This window comes from Bubalus bubalis, chromosome 5, assembly GCF_019923935.1.
Source record: "Bubalus bubalis isolate 160015118507 breed Murrah chromosome 5, NDDB_SH_1, whole genome shotgun sequence".
NCBI lineage: Eukaryota > Metazoa > Chordata > Mammalia > Artiodactyla > Bovidae > Bubalus > Bubalus bubalis.
In genome coordinates, this window is record NC_059161.1 from 57,093,082 (window position 1) to 57,110,287 (window position 17,206).

The following is a 17,206-nucleotide window of genomic DNA, read 5'->3' on the forward strand; positions in this document are numbered from 1 at the left end:
GCTAGGTCATGTCTGACTCTTTTGTGACTCCATGGACTGAAGCCCGCCTGGTTCCTCTGTTCATGGAATTTTTGAGGCAAGAATACTGCAGCAGGTTGCCATTTCCTACTCCAGGGGATCTTCTCAACTCGGAATCAAACCCACATCTCCTGTGTCTCCTGCATTGACAGGCAAATTCTTTACCACTGAGCCACCTGGGAAGCCAAATACCTAACTCAAGACTCTTTAAAAAATGGTTAACGAAGTTGAACAAGTAAAGGGTTTTTCTGATGGATAGGTCTCCCTGGGGAAAGGCGGGAAGGAAAAGAAAGATTATATCACCACATTCTACTTCTGCAGCAATTCTAAACATCTTCTATAGGAACCCAAACAAAACAATACAAGTCATCTCCCTTCACTTTCAATGAGGAAAGCTAGTCTGCATGGAAGTGGTTCACTCTGGAATTACAGGGCAAGCAAGGGAAGAAAGCATGCCCTCTCAGCTCTGTGTCTGTCAGCGCATTTGCCGGGATTCTTCTGTCTGCTTTGAACCAGATACATTTATTTAGAGCCTTGTCAACAGATGCTGCAAGAGGAATCACCTGAGAAACACTTTTAAAAAAAGCAGAGCCAGTGCTCGAAGGTGGTGGGTCCTGGTCCTAAAGTGTCTCTAGATGGAACTGCAGGGTGCAGGGCACCAGGCAGCCCTGGGGCGTTGGGCAGGCAACCCTCTGCCTTTGCCTCCATTCCTCTTCCCTCTCCCTCTGCTCCTGTGTGGCTTGTGCACCCACTGGGTTCCAGCACTGCACATTCTAGAAAATCTGAAGAGACTTTCTTTCTCTTTGGCTATGATGGAGTGGCTTGGCTCGAAACAACTTTGTCTCTTAAAAACAATATCCCATGTATTATTTTTTTGTAGTTTGTTTTTATTTTTAAATTTATTTTTAATTGGAGGATAATTGATTTACAACATTGTCTTGCTTACCACAGTGTGAATCAGCCATAATATACACACGTCCCTTACCTCTTGAACCTCCCCCCCGCCACCTCCCACCCCATCCCACCCCTCTAGGTTGTCACAGAGCACTGGACTGAGCTCCCTATGTTATACAGCGACTTCCCATTAGCTATCTATTTTATATGTGATAATGTATATGTTTCAATGCTACACTCTCAATTCAAACCACCCTCTCCTTCCTCTGCTATGTCCAAAGTCCGTTCTCTATGTTTAAGTCTCTATTCCTGCCCGGTAAATAGGTTCATCGACACCATTTTTCCAGATTCCATATATAAGCGTTAATATACAAAATGTGTTTTTTCTCTTTCTGACTTACTTTACTCTGTATAACAGTCTCTAGGTTCATCCACCTCATTAGAACTAACTCAAACATGTTCCTTTTTATGTCCGAATAATATTCCATTGTATATATGTACCACAACTTTATCTGTTCATCTGTTGATGGACATCTAGGTTGCTTTCATGTTCTAGATATTGTAAATAGCACTGCTAAAAACATTGGGCTACATGTGTCTTTTCCAATTATGATTTTCTCAGGCTATATGCCCAGTAGTGGGATTGTTGGGCCACGCATTATTAATTTTTCCCCATTTCCACCATGAGTGGTCAGGGAGTTTGAGCTTCTCTTATTCAGGAACCATCTAGGCTTTTGGCAAAATCATGGAGCCTCTCAGATGCAGCCTATACAAGGATGCTGAGGGCATTTGTTTTAATTCTGTGTATAATTTGTATTGGGCTTTCCCGGTGTCTCAGCAATAAAGAATCCACCTGCAATGTGGGAGCTGCAGGAGACACTGGTTTGAATCCCTGGGTCGGGAAGATCCCCTGGAGGAGGGCATGGCATGATGAAATAAACTTACAGGAACATCTATAACCGTTTCACAACATTTTGGGGGATGATGGCATCACAAAGTTAAATTCAGTTCATCTCTGCTCTTGTAGAAGGATGGGGGAGGCATGATAGGTGCAAAACCTGTCACAGCAGCTGCCTGAATCTAAAATTGCACTGAGGGCTTCCCAGCCCCACAACCACTTTCTGCTGAGGGCACTGCATGACCAGGAATATTGGTGAATGCACAGGGAGGTGTGAGTTCAAATCCTGCTTCCGGGCGCTTCTTGGTCAGACACCAGTTGGAGCTTCTCCGACAAAACACAAGTGGTGGGCAAGGGGCCAGTGTGGGTGATTCCAAGGCAACAGAGGACCTCAGGGATCTGGCTTCTGCTTTGTCCTAAGCCTCAGGGTGGGTTGACATGCGTGGCCCCTACCCTGTCTGGATGGGTAATGACAGCTTGTTCGGATGCTCCGGTAGGGCTGAATGAGTATGCATGCTTCATGGGCTCATCAAGCACTGACACCTGGCTGACCCCAGGTTCCATTTTGGAGCCCACTGGCCCATGCAACCTGCAGCTGTCCCTGGCACCAGCATCTCCCAGTTCAGGCAGGTCAGTGACTACTTCAGAATCTTCTAGACTGTGGTAGAAAATGCAGATTCCTGGCCCCACTCTAGACTCTCTAAATCCAAATCGGAGGTTCTGGAAATCATTTTTAACCAACACATGAGCTGAGGCTCCTACATAGACACCTCTTCTACTGAGCTTCTGGAGAACTCACTCCCCCCGACCTTGTGTCCAGGGAGTCAGGGTCCCTATCCCTTCCCTTGGTCTTGGGGAGAAGCCTTGGGCTCCTGCTGGGGGCCCCAGGGAGGTATCCCTCACTCTCTGGGGTGGAGGAGAAAAATTTCACACATAGAAACATTAGACAAATCAGGTCTTTTATTTACAGACTATGATGAAGAAAACATACAAAAGAAGCCTCTTGGTCAATCATGTAAAGGGAAAGCTCTAAAATTCAATTTTTAGTAGAGTGTGGATGCTGATATTAAAAAAAAAAAAAACTGAAGAGAAAGAAAAGGCAGAAAGGTAAACTGCAGCATGGGTACCCTGTCTTGGAGGAAATGACAACTCAGCTGAGTGTTTAGAACGGTTCATTTTCTGTGCACAGACCTTCACAGGGATGGTCCTGGGAAGTTTCGACTTTTGTAATTTCTGGGTTAATTCTTAACCAGAATTCCAAAACGTAGGGGCCAAATGTGTTTGGCCTTACAGTGTCTCTGTCTTGGGGCTGGGGTGGGAAGCTCGCCCTTGGATGGGCCTTGGCCGCTCTTGTCCCTCCCAGGTCACACTCGAGGTCCCCCGAGAAACTCAACAGGGTTCTCTGGGTCAAGTCTGCAGTGCTGGGCCACCAGGAAGGCGTGCTCCCAACCCACGCAGGCTCCTTCCCCCCTCTGCCTTTCCTATGATCAGCAGTCCTGACTCTCTTTCCCACTAAACGAAGCTCTGCTTTTCTTTCCACTGATGTCTCCTTTTCCCTGACCCCCAGTGTGGCCGGGCATGCTATAATTATCTTACATGTGTGAAAATGTGCTGTTGGTGCTAACACAGGGCCATTTCTATTCTCTTTTCCTCACAAATATGAATGATGCAGGAATTAGGTCCCAGCTCACCTTCAATGATGAGCCTCCAGGACGTGAAGCAGAATCTAGCTTCATAGCTACAACACTCTCCCCTCCACTCATTCCTCTTTCTGTCCATCTGTCTGTCTTCCAACCTTCTCCACTTCCTGGCTAGGTTTGACGGGTGAAGCGTGAGCAACTGAGCCTTCATTCCCCAGGAAAACTTCACAGGGCAACAAGTAGGTGTCATCACCGAACCTGCAGTCTGGTTCATAATACCTATTTCGAACTGGAAATTATTATTCTGGAAACCAGGTCAGAACAGGGGCGTGTTGTGGGGGTTGGCAGTGGGCACCTCCCTATCCAATGACTCAGTGGCAGTCCACAGATCATCCTCCAGGCCGAGGACTCTCACCTACCCCAACTTTTTGAATCCAGCTGAGATGATGTCAAATTGGGCAGCACAGGAGAGGAAAGTCTACTCCAAGGGCAGCCAGTGTGAGCTCACGGGCCTCAGAGGGTCTGGAAGCATCAGCGTGGCACTGGCTGACCACCTAGCCTCCCCTCGCCCACATCCAGAGCCTAAGACTTTTCAACACTGATAACCCAGAGCTGGTCCCCGTGCTTCCACTTCTCTCATCCAGCATCCTCCTGCTTCCTTCATACCTTCTCCTACTTTCTGGTTCCTTTTCTAAATCATACACTTCCTTTCTAGGTGTTTTTCTCTCAAGACAGAGCACCCGCTGTCGGTTTGATGCCAAGGATGATGGGGCTGATGGTACCTGGCAGCTGGGTCAGGAAGCCCATGACCTCAGCTGGCTATCTGCCTGCAGGTGGCTCTGGCCAGCCCCACATGCGGCCAGGCTGGAATGGGCTGGACTGGGCCTGGCCGCCGTTAGGAGCCCTCCCTCCCTCAAACCACCCACACTTGAACTTGCTGATCCTCCTTCCCCCATCACCACACTCATGTCAGAGAAGGCGGAAGTGACAAGCTTTCATCTACTTGAAACAGTCATGACACAGTGTCAACATGGTTTTCAAAGCATTGGTGCCTTCAAAGAGATTTTTCTTTCCTCCTTCTTCTCAAGCCTGTAATTAAACTTCTGGTGGCAAAGGAGTGCAGAAAGGAGATGGGGGGATGACTTTAGGAACAAACAGTTCCTTGGGTACCCTCAGAACCGAGGCAGGCACAGGCTGGGAGCTCTGTCAGCCTGAGAACTTTCCAGAATCGAGCAAATTGGCTCACTCCAAATCAAAATCCCCCACCTCCCACCTCATCCCTATTCACCACTCTGCTGCCCACCCAGAGCACTGGCTCCGGTCAAGTGTTTGCCTCTCAGCCACCCCCTGCCATCTTTCATGGGAGCTCCGGTTTTAGCAAACTCTTGCTAATCCCAAACCTGACCTCAGCCTAATTCTCTGCAGGATTGTCCACTAGAGCCACCTGTGTCCGAGAGATATGGACGCTCAGCAGATGGATGGGGATGACTCATCCATGACATTCATCCAATTCAACCAAGACAGTTTTTTTCTCTTCCGAGTATTCTGTGGGTTCAAGTCTGAAATGCTCCTGGGTTCGGACTGTTCCCAGAACAGAGGCTTCCGATTATTTTTGCAGGGTCCACCCAGGCAGCTCCCACTAGCGGACGAACGACACCACGCTGGTGGCCACGCCGAATGGGGCAGAGTAGGCGGCGGCGAATCCCTGCAGGCCGAGCACGATGTAGCGGCATCCTTTGGTGATAACCTTCCCAACGTTCTATTTTTTAGGAACAGAGGAGAAAAGCAAAGGGTTAGATGAGGCAACTTTGTGATCTTTCATGCATAATGGTGCCATACATACAGAATCATCTCGCCTCACTTTCCCAGGGCAAACGAGCAAGTCAGCAATTTCCCACCTCTCTGGCACCCCACATGGAACCCCATCGGAAGAACATGCGGGGGATCAGAACAGACCTCAGCACCTTGACAAGGGCTTTCCAGCCCCACAAGTTTCCAGGTAATTCAAAGATCTTCTTGGAGACAACCGTGAAGCTGCTAGTTCTAAAACCAAACGAGGGGACTTCCCTAGTGGTCCAGTGGCAGGACTCCATGCTCCCAGTGCTGGAGGCCTGGGTTTAATCCCTGGTCAGGGAACTAGATCTCACATGTCACGACTAAGACCTGGCACAACCAAATAAATATTTGTAAAATTTTAAACCAAACCAATAGTGTTGTATTATTTGAAACAAAGCCTACTCTCCTCTGTTACTGGATCGGAGGAGGGCTGGGTCAAGTCTTCCTTCATTCACCTGAGCTGAAAGCCCACCCAGTCCTCCGTCTCAGCCCAGGACACGCCCCGTCTGATCCACATTTTGTGTCTCTAAAGTCTCCTGCAGCTCTGTCATTGTTGTGCCCATGGTTTGGGGTTCCTGATACAATTCTACACTCCTTAATGGTAAGGGCTGGGCCTTACTTTCTTGGTATCCATTCTTCCTCTTCCTTGTCTTGAAGGCTTGGTGCCGGTCAGAGGGTACCAAGGGATTCAAATGCAGTCGCAACAAAGGAATGAAGACCACCACCACCAGCTAATACTGACAGTGCTGCTGCCCCCCCTTTCTCTCCCCACCCCCAACTTCTGTCTCCATGACGACGGCATTTGTGGAGGTGACCTGGATGCCATCATACATCTCGTCTGTCCGTCCTCAATGCTTCCAGCTCCAATGAGCACTTAAAATCCCTGATCACAATTGCAAGCCTCACTCTGACACCAACACTGCCTGACCAGCCTGGTCCGTTGGTCCAGTAGGCTGACTGTCCCTCTCTCCCAGATAGGATTTCTTACGTCTTCCTTTCTCCACAAGCCCCCAGCACACACGAACACACACTGTGTCCATACCCTCATTAGATGATCCCACTTTATCTCTCACTGAAAGTCTCAGAAGTCATTGGGGAACCCAGTCATGCTCTACCACTGTCTACACCTGCCCTGACTTCTCCTCCCACCTAGCCATGTCCCAGGGGGAAAAGTACCCCTACGGCCATTCCCTTGCCACTTGCTTTTGGTACCCTCTTCCCCTTCCCCCCAGCTTTCTCCTCTCCAACATCATCACCCTCTTCCTCCCCATTGGATCACCCCCCCCCCCTTAGCTCACACATATGCTTAGCTGTCCCCTTAACTCCACGGCCTTCTCTAGGTCCTGCCCACGTCACGCCAAACCAATGGAAAGAGTCATCTGCACACACTGCCTCTACATCCCCACTCCTTATTCTTTCGTCCTCTACTCTGACCCATCCAGGACGGATTGGCCATGGCCATCTGACACCACCACGTTGTCTGAGCCAATGAGCACCTTTCTGTCTTCCTCCTGACTCTTGGCCGCTTTGGATACTTCATGAAACAGTCATTTAGATTTTTCCCTTACCTCACACGAAGCCCTTCTTTAGCTTTCTTTTCTATTTTTTAACATTTTTTAAATTGAAGTATAGTTGATTTACAGTGTTTCAGATATACAGCTGCTGCTGCTGCTAAGTCACTTCAGTCATGTCTGACTCTGTGCGACCCCATAGACAGCAGCCCACCAGGCTTCCCCGTCCCTGGGATTCTCCAGGCAAAAACACTGGAGTGGGTTGCCATTTCCTTCTCCAATGCATGAAAGTGAAAAGTGAAAGTGAAGTCGCTCAGTCGTGTCTGACTCTTCATGACCCCATGGACTGCAGTCCACCAGGCTCCTCCACCCATGGGATTTTCCAGGCAAGAGTACTGGAGTAGGGTAAATATATCTGTATATGTGTGTGCTGTGCTTAGTCACTCAGTTGTGTCCAATTCTTTGCGACCCCATGGACTGTAGTCTGCCAGGCTCTTCTGTCCATGGGGATTCTCCAGGTAATATATATATACACACATATATGTATATGTATATATATATATGACAGGATCATTTGCTGTATGTCTGAAACATTGTAAAAAGGATATATTATATATCCATCTATATAGATAGATAGAGACTTTTTCAGATTTTTTCCATTATAGGTCATTATAAGATACTGAATATGGTTCCCTGTGTTATAGGGTAGGTTCTTGTTATTTATCTGTTTTATGTACAGTAGTGTATAGGCTAATTCAAAATTTCTAACTTATCCCTCCTCCCCCTCTGGTAACCATAAGCTTGTTTTCTATGTCTGTGAGTTTATTTCTGTTTTGTAAGTAAGTTCATTTGTTATCTCTCTTTTTTTTTTTGGTTTCCACATATGAAAGTGAAAGTTGCTCAGTCGTGTCTGACTCTTTGCAACCCCATGGATTACACAGTCCATGGAATTCTCCAGACCAGAATACTGGAGTGGGTAGCCTTTCCCTTCTACAGGGGATGTTCCCAACCCAGGGATTGAACCCAGGTCTCCTGAATTGCAGGCGGATTCTTTACCAGCTGAGCCACAAGGGAAGGCCCACATATAAGTGGCATCATATGATGTTTGACTCTGACTTATTTCTCTTAGTATGATGATCTCTACGTCCACACATGTTGCTGCAAATGGCATTATTTTGTTCTATTTTTAATGGCCCTCCTCAGGTTTCTTCACTGGATTATTCCTTCAATCAAACTTTAAAATGTTATTCTTCAGTACTGTTCCTTATTTTTTATTTTAAAACATGTTTTGGCCTAGAATTTCTCCACAGGTGATGTCATCCATTTCCAATGACTTTGAGTATTTCCTGTATGCTGATAAATTCCAAATTTATATCTTTGGCTCCTACTCAGATATTTACCTCTCTATTTGAGGTCTCTGCTTTTTGAGGACTCATGATTCCTCTGGCAAACACTCTTCCTTGCTGCAACAAATAGACAAATCTAACTTCGACTGGCTACTCGTGTGTTCCTAGAGGCCTTTGGTTATTAGGCTTCAACAAGAAGGGAGCACCAAGGAGTTAAGTTTATTTGTGATTATACAGCTGGTAAGAGGCAGAGCTGAACTTCAGTCCCAAAGAAATCTCATCTCAGGGTCTGTGTCCTTCACTCCCACATACACTTCCCTTCTTTCATGAAGGCAGATGTAACCTTGCAGTTGCTTGTAGCCTGGGCATAAAGTCCACCCCCGTCACTTACTTAACTTTCCTTGGCCTCACTGTCTTCACCTATATAATATTTGGTAACCACCTCACTGGGTAAAGAGGATTAAATGGGTTTATGCAAGGAAAGTACTTAGAACAGTTTTTTCAGTTGCTAAGTTGTGTCTGACTCTTTTGAGACCCCCATGGACTACAGCCCACCAAGCTTCTCTGTTCATGTGATTTCCCAGACAAGAATACTGGAGTGGGTAGCCATTTCCTTCTTCAGGAGATTTTTCCTACCCAGAGATTGAACCCTTATCTCTTGCATTGGCAGGCGGGTTCTTTACGAGCAAAGCCCACTAGAACAGTGCCTGGCACCAAATCCGGCAGTACTGGAAAATAACCTCTGCTTCTTTTTACTTTATAGTAGTTTAGGTTTGTGGTAGTAATTTTAAAATCTAAGATATTTTGTTGTCTGTTGAGGGAAGTTTCTTAAGACTGTACTTTCTTATGATTTCTGGCTTATTTCGGCTTTCATCGACCTTGGGATAACAGAATGAGGTCCTGCTCAATACTGTATGCCCCACATCCAGAAAGGGCCTGAGTGTTTCCTTTGGTTGATCTCAGGCCAAAGGAGGAGTTCTGGGAGATGAAGGTAATTTTGATGGCATTTTTAGACACTGATTCCTGGGACACTGTGTCATTAACTTCTCAATGGGACATTAGGGTGTGTGTCCGGGGTAGAGAGGTGATGCTACTAAAAGATACATCTCTATAAATGTGTGATAAGATTCAGTGGGAGAATTTTACTTACCTGTTTGAAATAACCACAAAAATTGTCCTCTAACAGTCCAGAGCACCCTTTATAAGCAAAGCACCTAGAATCATGGACCGCCTTCATTAAACTTGACATTATGGTATTTGTACATCCACTTCCTTCTGCCTGCTATTTTAAAAAAACTGCTTGTCACTTCATCTTTGCAGTGAGAAAAAGATGTTACTAAAATAGCTCATTTAGCTAGAACATAGTCAAAACACAGAACTTGAGAAATGTGATGCAAAGAAATGCAAAATGTTACCATCGACCAATTCAGTGTCACTGGAGGGAGCAGATTTTGCAATCTTTGATCTGAATAGAGCTTTTTCAAACCAAATGATCTCTCAGACGGGCAGAGGGGCCTGGGGGATCACAGGACAGTGTGGAGGGTTGGATAATGCCTTCTTCCGAGAGTCCGAATCCCCAGAATCTGTGTATAGGCCACCTCATTTGGCAAAAGGGACTTTGCAGACGTCAGTTAATGAAGGATCTTGAATTGGAGGGACTACCATGGATTGTGGATTATCTAGGGGAGCCCAATCATTATAAGGATTCTTATATCTTTACTAATGTAAGGATCCAAATAAGAACAGCCAGTCTTATAAAAGTGATTCTGGAGTACTCAGAGAGAAGGCAATGCAGTGACAGAAGCAAAGGGACAGAGAGAAAGAGATCTGCAGATGCTATGCCAGTGGCCTTGGACGTGGAGCAGGGTGGCGGGGAGGGAGGCACCTCTAGAACCTGAAAAGAACAAAGAAACGGTTTTCCCCTGGAGCATCCTGAAGGAATCAGCTTGCCGACTGAAGCTCAGAAAGGCCGATTTTGGACTTCTGGTCTCCAGAACTGTAGGAAAGCAAGTTTGTATCGTCTTAAATCACTGTATTTGTGGTAATCTGTTACAGGGAATCTAATACAGGGAATGTGGCTTTTCTAGGGGTTCCCGGGAATTCAACTAATCCCCAAGGATGTCGGGGTCCAGTTTCCAAAAGGAAACCAGTTCTCAACAAAGGTCCTTTTCCCCTGAATATAAAATCCAGTCTTCACACCCCAGGCACAAAGCTGAGGTGGCTGGTCAGCTAAGTGTTAGTCGCTCAGTCATATCCAACTCTTTGTGATCCCATGGACTGACTGTATGTAGCCTGTCAGGCTCCACCATCCATGGGATTCTCCAGGCAAGAATACTGGAGTGGGATGCCATTTCCTTCTCCAGGGAGCTGATTTTTTTCCCCCTGAGATACAGCTCATTAAACAAAATCAGAAAAGAACCAGTCCTATGAGGCCTCTCCTCCATCTCTTAGAAAACAGTCAACAGCAGTCATAGAACCGTCATCACATTCCAGGTGCATTCTAAGACCTCTGCGTGGATGAACTCATTCACTCCTTACCACAGCCCATGTGACAGAGAAACCAAGGCAGAAAGGAGAGCAGAGCCCAAAGTCACACAACCAGCAGGAGGTTGAGCACAGCTTGTACCTGGCAGTCTGGCTCCAGGCCCATGTCCTAACCCCACATAGACGTGGGGCCAATACCTTCTTGAACTCAAGGTCATTCCACACCCTCTGTTTCCCCTCTCCTAACTCCCTTCAAGCAGCCTGATTAGCAAAATTTAGTAACTTTTTTAACCTACACCTCTTCCTGTGGCTCCCAGAGGTGCCTGGGAAAGATGACCTCCTATTTGAAGCTATGTTTGGGGTTTGGCGCCCTTAACCTGCTCCTGCCTCCATCCTAACTGCTTCCGCATAGGCAGAGGCCAGGAGAGGGTCCTGATGCCCAGCTCGGCTTCTCTCAAGCTGTGCAGCCTTGAACAAACAGCTTAACTTCCTGAAACTCCAGTTTCCTTCACTGCATAATGGGAGTCTGTGGGCTTTCCAAGGTCGTTAAGAGGAGTCAGAGCTATGGCACATTGTGTGTGCAATGGAGCACCCAGCAGACTGTAAGAGCAAAGAAGTACTTCCACCTCCTTCACTCAAAAAACGGGCACTTTCCCAGCAACCCAGGCTCCATCTGAATATTCTATTACTTCAAAATCAACTGGGGCCCCTGACCACCAAGAGTCTTGGGCACCCAGCCTTCAGAGCCCAGAGCTTCCTGCCAGACACTGGACCCAGAACAGCCCTGGGGTGACCTTACTCAGGACCATGGGTTAGCAGAGGGTAGGGGGCCTATCCTAGGACAGTTCACAAAAGCCAAACACCTTTCTGTACATAGAAGCAGGAGGGCTTCCTTGGTGGTCCAGTGCTTAAGAATCCACCTTGCAATGCAAGGGAAACCGGTTCGATCCCTGGTCTAGGAAGATAACACATGCTGCAGAGTAAATAAACCAGTACACCACAACTCCTGAAGCCCAACTGCCTTAGAGCCCATGCTCTGCAACAAGAGAAGTCACTGCAGTGAGAAGGCTTCAGATCATGACTAGAGAGCAGCTCCTTCTGGCCAAATCTAGAGAGAAGCCCAAGCATAGCAACAAAGACCCAACACAGCCAAAAATAAATTTTTTTTTTCCCAAAAAAGAGAAGCAGGAAAGCACCTGCATGAAGGATTTGAGTGGCTAAAAGATAGAAAGGAACTTTCTTCGCCCTTCCATGGAGCTATCTGTAGATCTCTTCTTACTCCCCTGACCCACATGAGATAAAATTTTGCCTGGTGACAAAAGCTGGCAAAATGTCACCTCCCAACATTTCTAGCTGAGCCTTGGCTAACGTCATGGATTTTCAACAAAGAGGGGTGGCTCATTTGCACCCTGGGAACTGAAGGGCAGAAAGGGCACATCCACCTCTAACGTGACAGCGTCCTCACCTGGCTTCCTGGTCTACTGAACCAGCGTGTGACCCTGCAAAGCTGTCACTGCCTCGATTCTGCTAGCGCTCTGCCCTGTACCCCAACCTTTTTCTATCTGGTGGAATTCTTTCTTGTTTGTTTGTTTTAGGTGAGGTGAAATTCACATAATGTAAAAATTAACCATTGTCAAGTGAACAACTCAGTGGCATTGAGCCCATTCACAACAGTATGCAACCACCACTTCTATCTACTTCTAAATATTTTCATCAACCCCAAAGGCAAAGCCATACACATTAAGCAAGCAGTTGCTCTGCATTTCTCCTTCCCTCCAGTCCCTGGCAAGCAACCATCTGCCTTCTGTCTCTCTTGATTTACCCATTCTGGATATTTTATATAAATGGAATCATACGCATGATACGTGACCCTGTATGTCTGGCTGCTTTCAACTAGCACCGTGTTTTATCCATGTTGTAGCATGTACTTGATTCCTTTTCATGGCTGAATAATATTCCACCATATGTGTGTACTACATGTTGTTTACCCACTTATCAATTGATGGACATTTGAGTTGTTGCCACTCTGGCTATTGCGATGCTGCTCTGAACACATATACATATATACCTGTTTTGAGTACCTATTTTCAGTTCTTTTTTGGGTATACAGCTAGGAGTGGAATTACTGGAACTACCATTACATATGGTGCATGCGTGCTGAGTTGTGTTCAACTCTTTGTAACTCCACGGACTTGTAGCCTGCCAGCCTCCTCTGTCCATAGAATTTTCCAGGCAAGAATACTGGAGCAGGTTGCCATTTCCTCCTCCAGGGGAACTTCCCAACCCAGGGATCGAACCCAAGTCTCCTTCATCTCTCGCATTGGCAGGCAGATTCTTTAGCACTGTGCCACCAATATATATATTCCTTTTCGGATTGTTTTTCATTAAAGGTCATTATAAGATATTGACTCTAGTTCCCTGTGCTTTATACAGTAGGTCCTTGTTGTGTATTTATACACTAGCCATATGTTAGTTCTGTGTTTAATTTTTTGAGGAAATGCTAAATTGTTTTCCACAGCAGCTGCCCCATTTTACATTTCTACCAGCAACACACAAGAATTCTAATTTTCCACCTCCTTGCCAACACTTGCTATTTTCTCTTTGTTTTTCTAATAATCACGCTAGTGAATGTGAACTAGTACCTCATCATTAACCTGTGAAGCCCTGACTCATCCTTCTGTGCCCAGTTTCCATGTCACCATTGATCTGAAAAACTTGACTTTACAACCTTGTTCCTGAAGATAAAATGCCCAGGCTCTTTCCATGTAGCTCCAGGGCAGTGACCCATATGCCAGCGTCTCCCCAGGATGACTCCGCTAGGGCACGACTACATCATACCCATTTTAGATCTCTAGTGCTCAGCACAACGTCTGGCACATTGTTAGAACTCCCAAAGCATCTTCAGCTCAGCCAGCCTCTGAGCTGGGATTCACACATTTATCAGTTCACCAACTGAGGCAAACAATGATTTTTTTGGTGCTCAACTGGGAAAAAAGGAAAAAGAATGATTCATCCTTGCATGACTCTAAGCCTGAAAGTCCCAATTTTATACTTTTTACTAATATAGATTTATTAATATACTTTACCACTGCCTACTTGTTTACTGGTCCCAGAGCTGCTGACGCACCTTTAAAGAAGATGACAAAGCTCAGTTGCTAGGTGTGGAGACGAGTCAGTTTCAGGTATGATAAGAGATTGCTGGAGGACACAGATAACTGGAGGGACAAAAATGAGGTGGAGCCCCTGCCCTTTGGCCAAGACAGAGTGAGCTCCTGTTGCCTTGTCCGGCTCCAGGGGCCTGAGGCAGCAGGAGCTTTAAGGGTTTACAGGCAGAAGAACTTGGGAACTGCTTTGGGGCTTTGATCTCTGAGAAAGAAACTGCCATTGTATCCCATATTCATATTCTCTCTCTGTCTCTCCCCCTCCCCATCCCCACCCCCAGGCAAGTAACAGTATGTTTGCAGAGAAACACTCTGGAAGAAAAGTAGATTCAACGAGTGAATACTTAGGGACTGTTGCGCTCCCAGGCCCTGGAAATCACCTTGAGAATATTTAGGGGGAATGCTGCTGCTAAGTCGCTTCAGTCGTGTTAGACTCCGTGTGACCCCATAGACGGCAGCCCACCAGGCTCCCCCGTCCCTGGGATTCCCCAGGCAAGAACACTGGAGTGGGTTGCCATTTCCTTCTCCAATGCATGAAAGTGAAAAGTGAAAGTGAAGCCGCTCAGTTGTGTCCAACTTCTAGCGACCCCATGGACTGCAGCCTACCAGGCTCCTCCGTCCATGGGATTTTCCAGGCAAGAGTACTACGCCAACAATTCTCAGCTAGTGGGATGTCCTTGAGAGGATGTTGCTGGAAAACAGATAAACTGGGTTGTAACTCCTTGCTTTCCAACTGGGCTGTCTTCTACAAGTCACCAAAACACGCTAATTCCTCAGTGTTCCCATCTGTAAAATAGGGGCACTGATTCCTGTCCTCCCGACTACACAGGGGAGTGAGAAGACACCCCTAGGACAAGAACCACCTGGTAATCGACCCTTGGGAATGTTATTCACCCGCCAGCATGGGGGAAGCCGGGGAACTGTGCGCAGGGAAACCTCTCGTTTAATTCGATCCCTCTCCGCAGTCACTTTCGCCCCACTGCCCAGTTCACGGAGCCGTTTCGGGGCTCCAGGAAAGAATGGCGGGGGGCGGGAGGGCGGTGGCGGGCGCGGGAGCAGAAGGGGCGCAGGGCAGGGCAGAGAGGCTGAGAGTGTCAGGCTGTAGGGATCGGACTCCAGCTCTCTGGCAGACGTCTGGATGCCCGACCCAGGGCACTGGGGGCGGTGGAATGCCTACCTTGCCATACTTCTTCAGCTTCTTCCGGTACCTCTTCTTGGGCTTCTCGCTTGGCACCTGCTCCTCCAGCGGCTCGTAGCGCTCTGGGAGGACGGCGAGGTGCACCCTCCGTGCGCCCCGGGACTCCGGGCGCCTGGCGCTCGCCTCGCTCTCCGCCGCCTCCGCCCCGTTCTCTAGATGCTCCAGGATAGCGGCTGCCTCCTCGTCCCCCTCCGTCCGCCCTCGCCCCCGGGCCAGGGGCCCACAGCGCGGGAGGCTGCTCGCCGCCTTGCTTCGGAGCCTGGCTCCCACCGTCATGATGCCGCGGGCCCTCCGGCTGAGGTCGGGGACACCAACCTTTACTCCCAGCCCGCACCTCCAGGCGCGCCGCCCACCCCTGCCCAGCGCGACCGGGCCCAGCCCAGCCGGGCCAACCGGACGGGGCGGGAGGACTTGGCATCGCAGCGCCCCCTGGCCGTGGGGCCTGGGATGGCGGTGGCTCCACCGGGCCTGGCCTTCGGCTGGTCGGCCCCAATGGCCAGGATCCCAGCCACTGGGTGAGGGATATCTCGAAAGGTCAATGGACAATTAATATGCAAAGCACGTTCAACCGCACTTACAACGAAAGAAGTGAACCCCAACTAGTGAGACTTCCTTTTCCCACGTGCAGACTAGCAGAGATGATGATGACGGTGATGATGATGGAAAAGATGATAGTAATAAAGATCATGCGTGGGCTTCCCTGGTGGCTCAGACGGTAGAGTCTGCCTGCAATGCAGGAGACCTGGGTTCGATCCCTGGGTCGGGAAGATCCCCTGGAGAAGGAAATGGAAACCCACTCCAGTATTCCTGCCTGGGAAATCCCATGGACAGAGGAGCCTGGCGAGCTACAGTCCATGGGGTCGCAAAGACTCCAACACGACTGAGTGATATTCAGTGGTGGTGAGGATATGGTGAAAATGATGGTTATAGTACAGTATTCAATGGAATGCAAACTAGAGATAGGCTGTTGGAAAGGCAATCAGAAAATATTTATTGAGTTCTGAAAAACAGTTGTAACTTTCCAGGTGCCTATGCTAAGGAAACATTCAGAAACATACAGCAGTGCGTGGATGATGTTCATCACAGTCTGACTCCAGTGAAAAAGGGAGGCAAACCAACAGGGCTGGAAAAGTTAATTCTGGCACAACAAGCATATGACATCATATGAAGTAATCTTTAAAATCACAGTTTTCAAGAATATCACTCTGGTAGACATGCATTCTCAGATTACTGTGCATCTCAATCTGTTTGGGATATCTTACTTTCTTATGTAGGTGAATACCTGTTAATTCTTGGAAATTTAGCATTAAGTATAAAAACAATGTATTATTATTTCATTAATATTTTAATACTATCAAAATGTGTGATATGTTTAAGAACTGGATATACTGCTGTAAGTATATAAAATAGTCATAATTTAACATAGTAGAATATAAAAAATTAGTTTTGTGATTTCAACTTAAATTGTAAAATCAAATAATTTATTTAGACTGATAAGTTTAACTTGAAAGGAATATAAAAATAAGTTAATTTACTATATTTATGAGTTACATAGTCCTGTACAAAGTTGAAGGACTTGAAAAGAAAATCACGTATATTAAGTTTATAAAAGTCACTTAAAATGTTTAAGATAATTAAATGAAGTGAATGATAAAAACCCATTACAGTGACTGTTAAATTTTACTAGGTTTGTAAATGAAATAAAACAGTACTGAAGGTTAAAAGATTATGGGAAGCTTGATCTATGAATTTGTAACTTTACTAAGATAACTATCAATTTATAAACAAAAACAGACTCTAATCGTCCCTTTTCTATGTGAAAAATGGGCTTCAGAGACCCTCCGACTCCCAACTACATAACAAATGGAGACATAGGAGAAATGTCCGTGGAATGTGTTTTGTTTGTTTCCTGTGTTTTTTCTTTTTTTGCTGTTCTGGGTCTCTGCTGCAGTACAGGAGCTTCTCTTGTTGCCTCACAGCATGTGGGATCTTCGTTCCCAGGCCAGGGATCAAACCCACAACCCCTGCATTGGAAAGTGGATTCTTAGCCACTGGACCACCAGGGAAGTCCCCATACGGTGTGTTTTTGTCCAAACAAAATAATTTTCAAATATCACAACAACATTAACTTGCCTGTTAAAAGTAAAACACTAGAGCAATTGAAAATTGATCCCCAGATGAAGTCTCTATAATCAATGAGCAAACAGGACTCAAGGAGAT

The 17,206-nt window shown here is 46.8% G+C and overlaps 1 protein-coding gene across 2 annotated transcripts; it reads right to left on the reverse strand.

The window, feature by feature from the left end:
* Positions 1-2,752: 2,752 nt before the first annotated feature.
* On the reverse strand, positions 2,753-15,393 carry C5H1orf115 (chromosome 5 C1orf115 homolog). Of its 2 annotated transcripts, none has more exons than XM_006080634.4 (2): positions 14,966-15,382; positions 2,753-5,209 (listed from the first exon to the last, which is right to left on the reverse strand). In XM_006080634.4, exons 1-2 carry the CDS (start codon positions 15,260-15,262, stop codon positions 5,090-5,092), a joined length of 417 nt encoding a protein of 138 aa, XP_006080696.1. In that variant the 5' UTR covers positions 15,263-15,382; the 3' UTR covers positions 2,753-5,089. The 2 variants fall into 2 exon arrangements, with proteins under 2 accessions (XP_006080696.1, XP_044799106.1); XM_044943171.1 differs by lacking the exon at positions 2,753-5,209 and adding an exon at positions 14,336-14,479 and having other exon boundaries at positions 14,966-15,393.
* Positions 15,394-17,206: the final 1,813 nt, after the last annotated feature.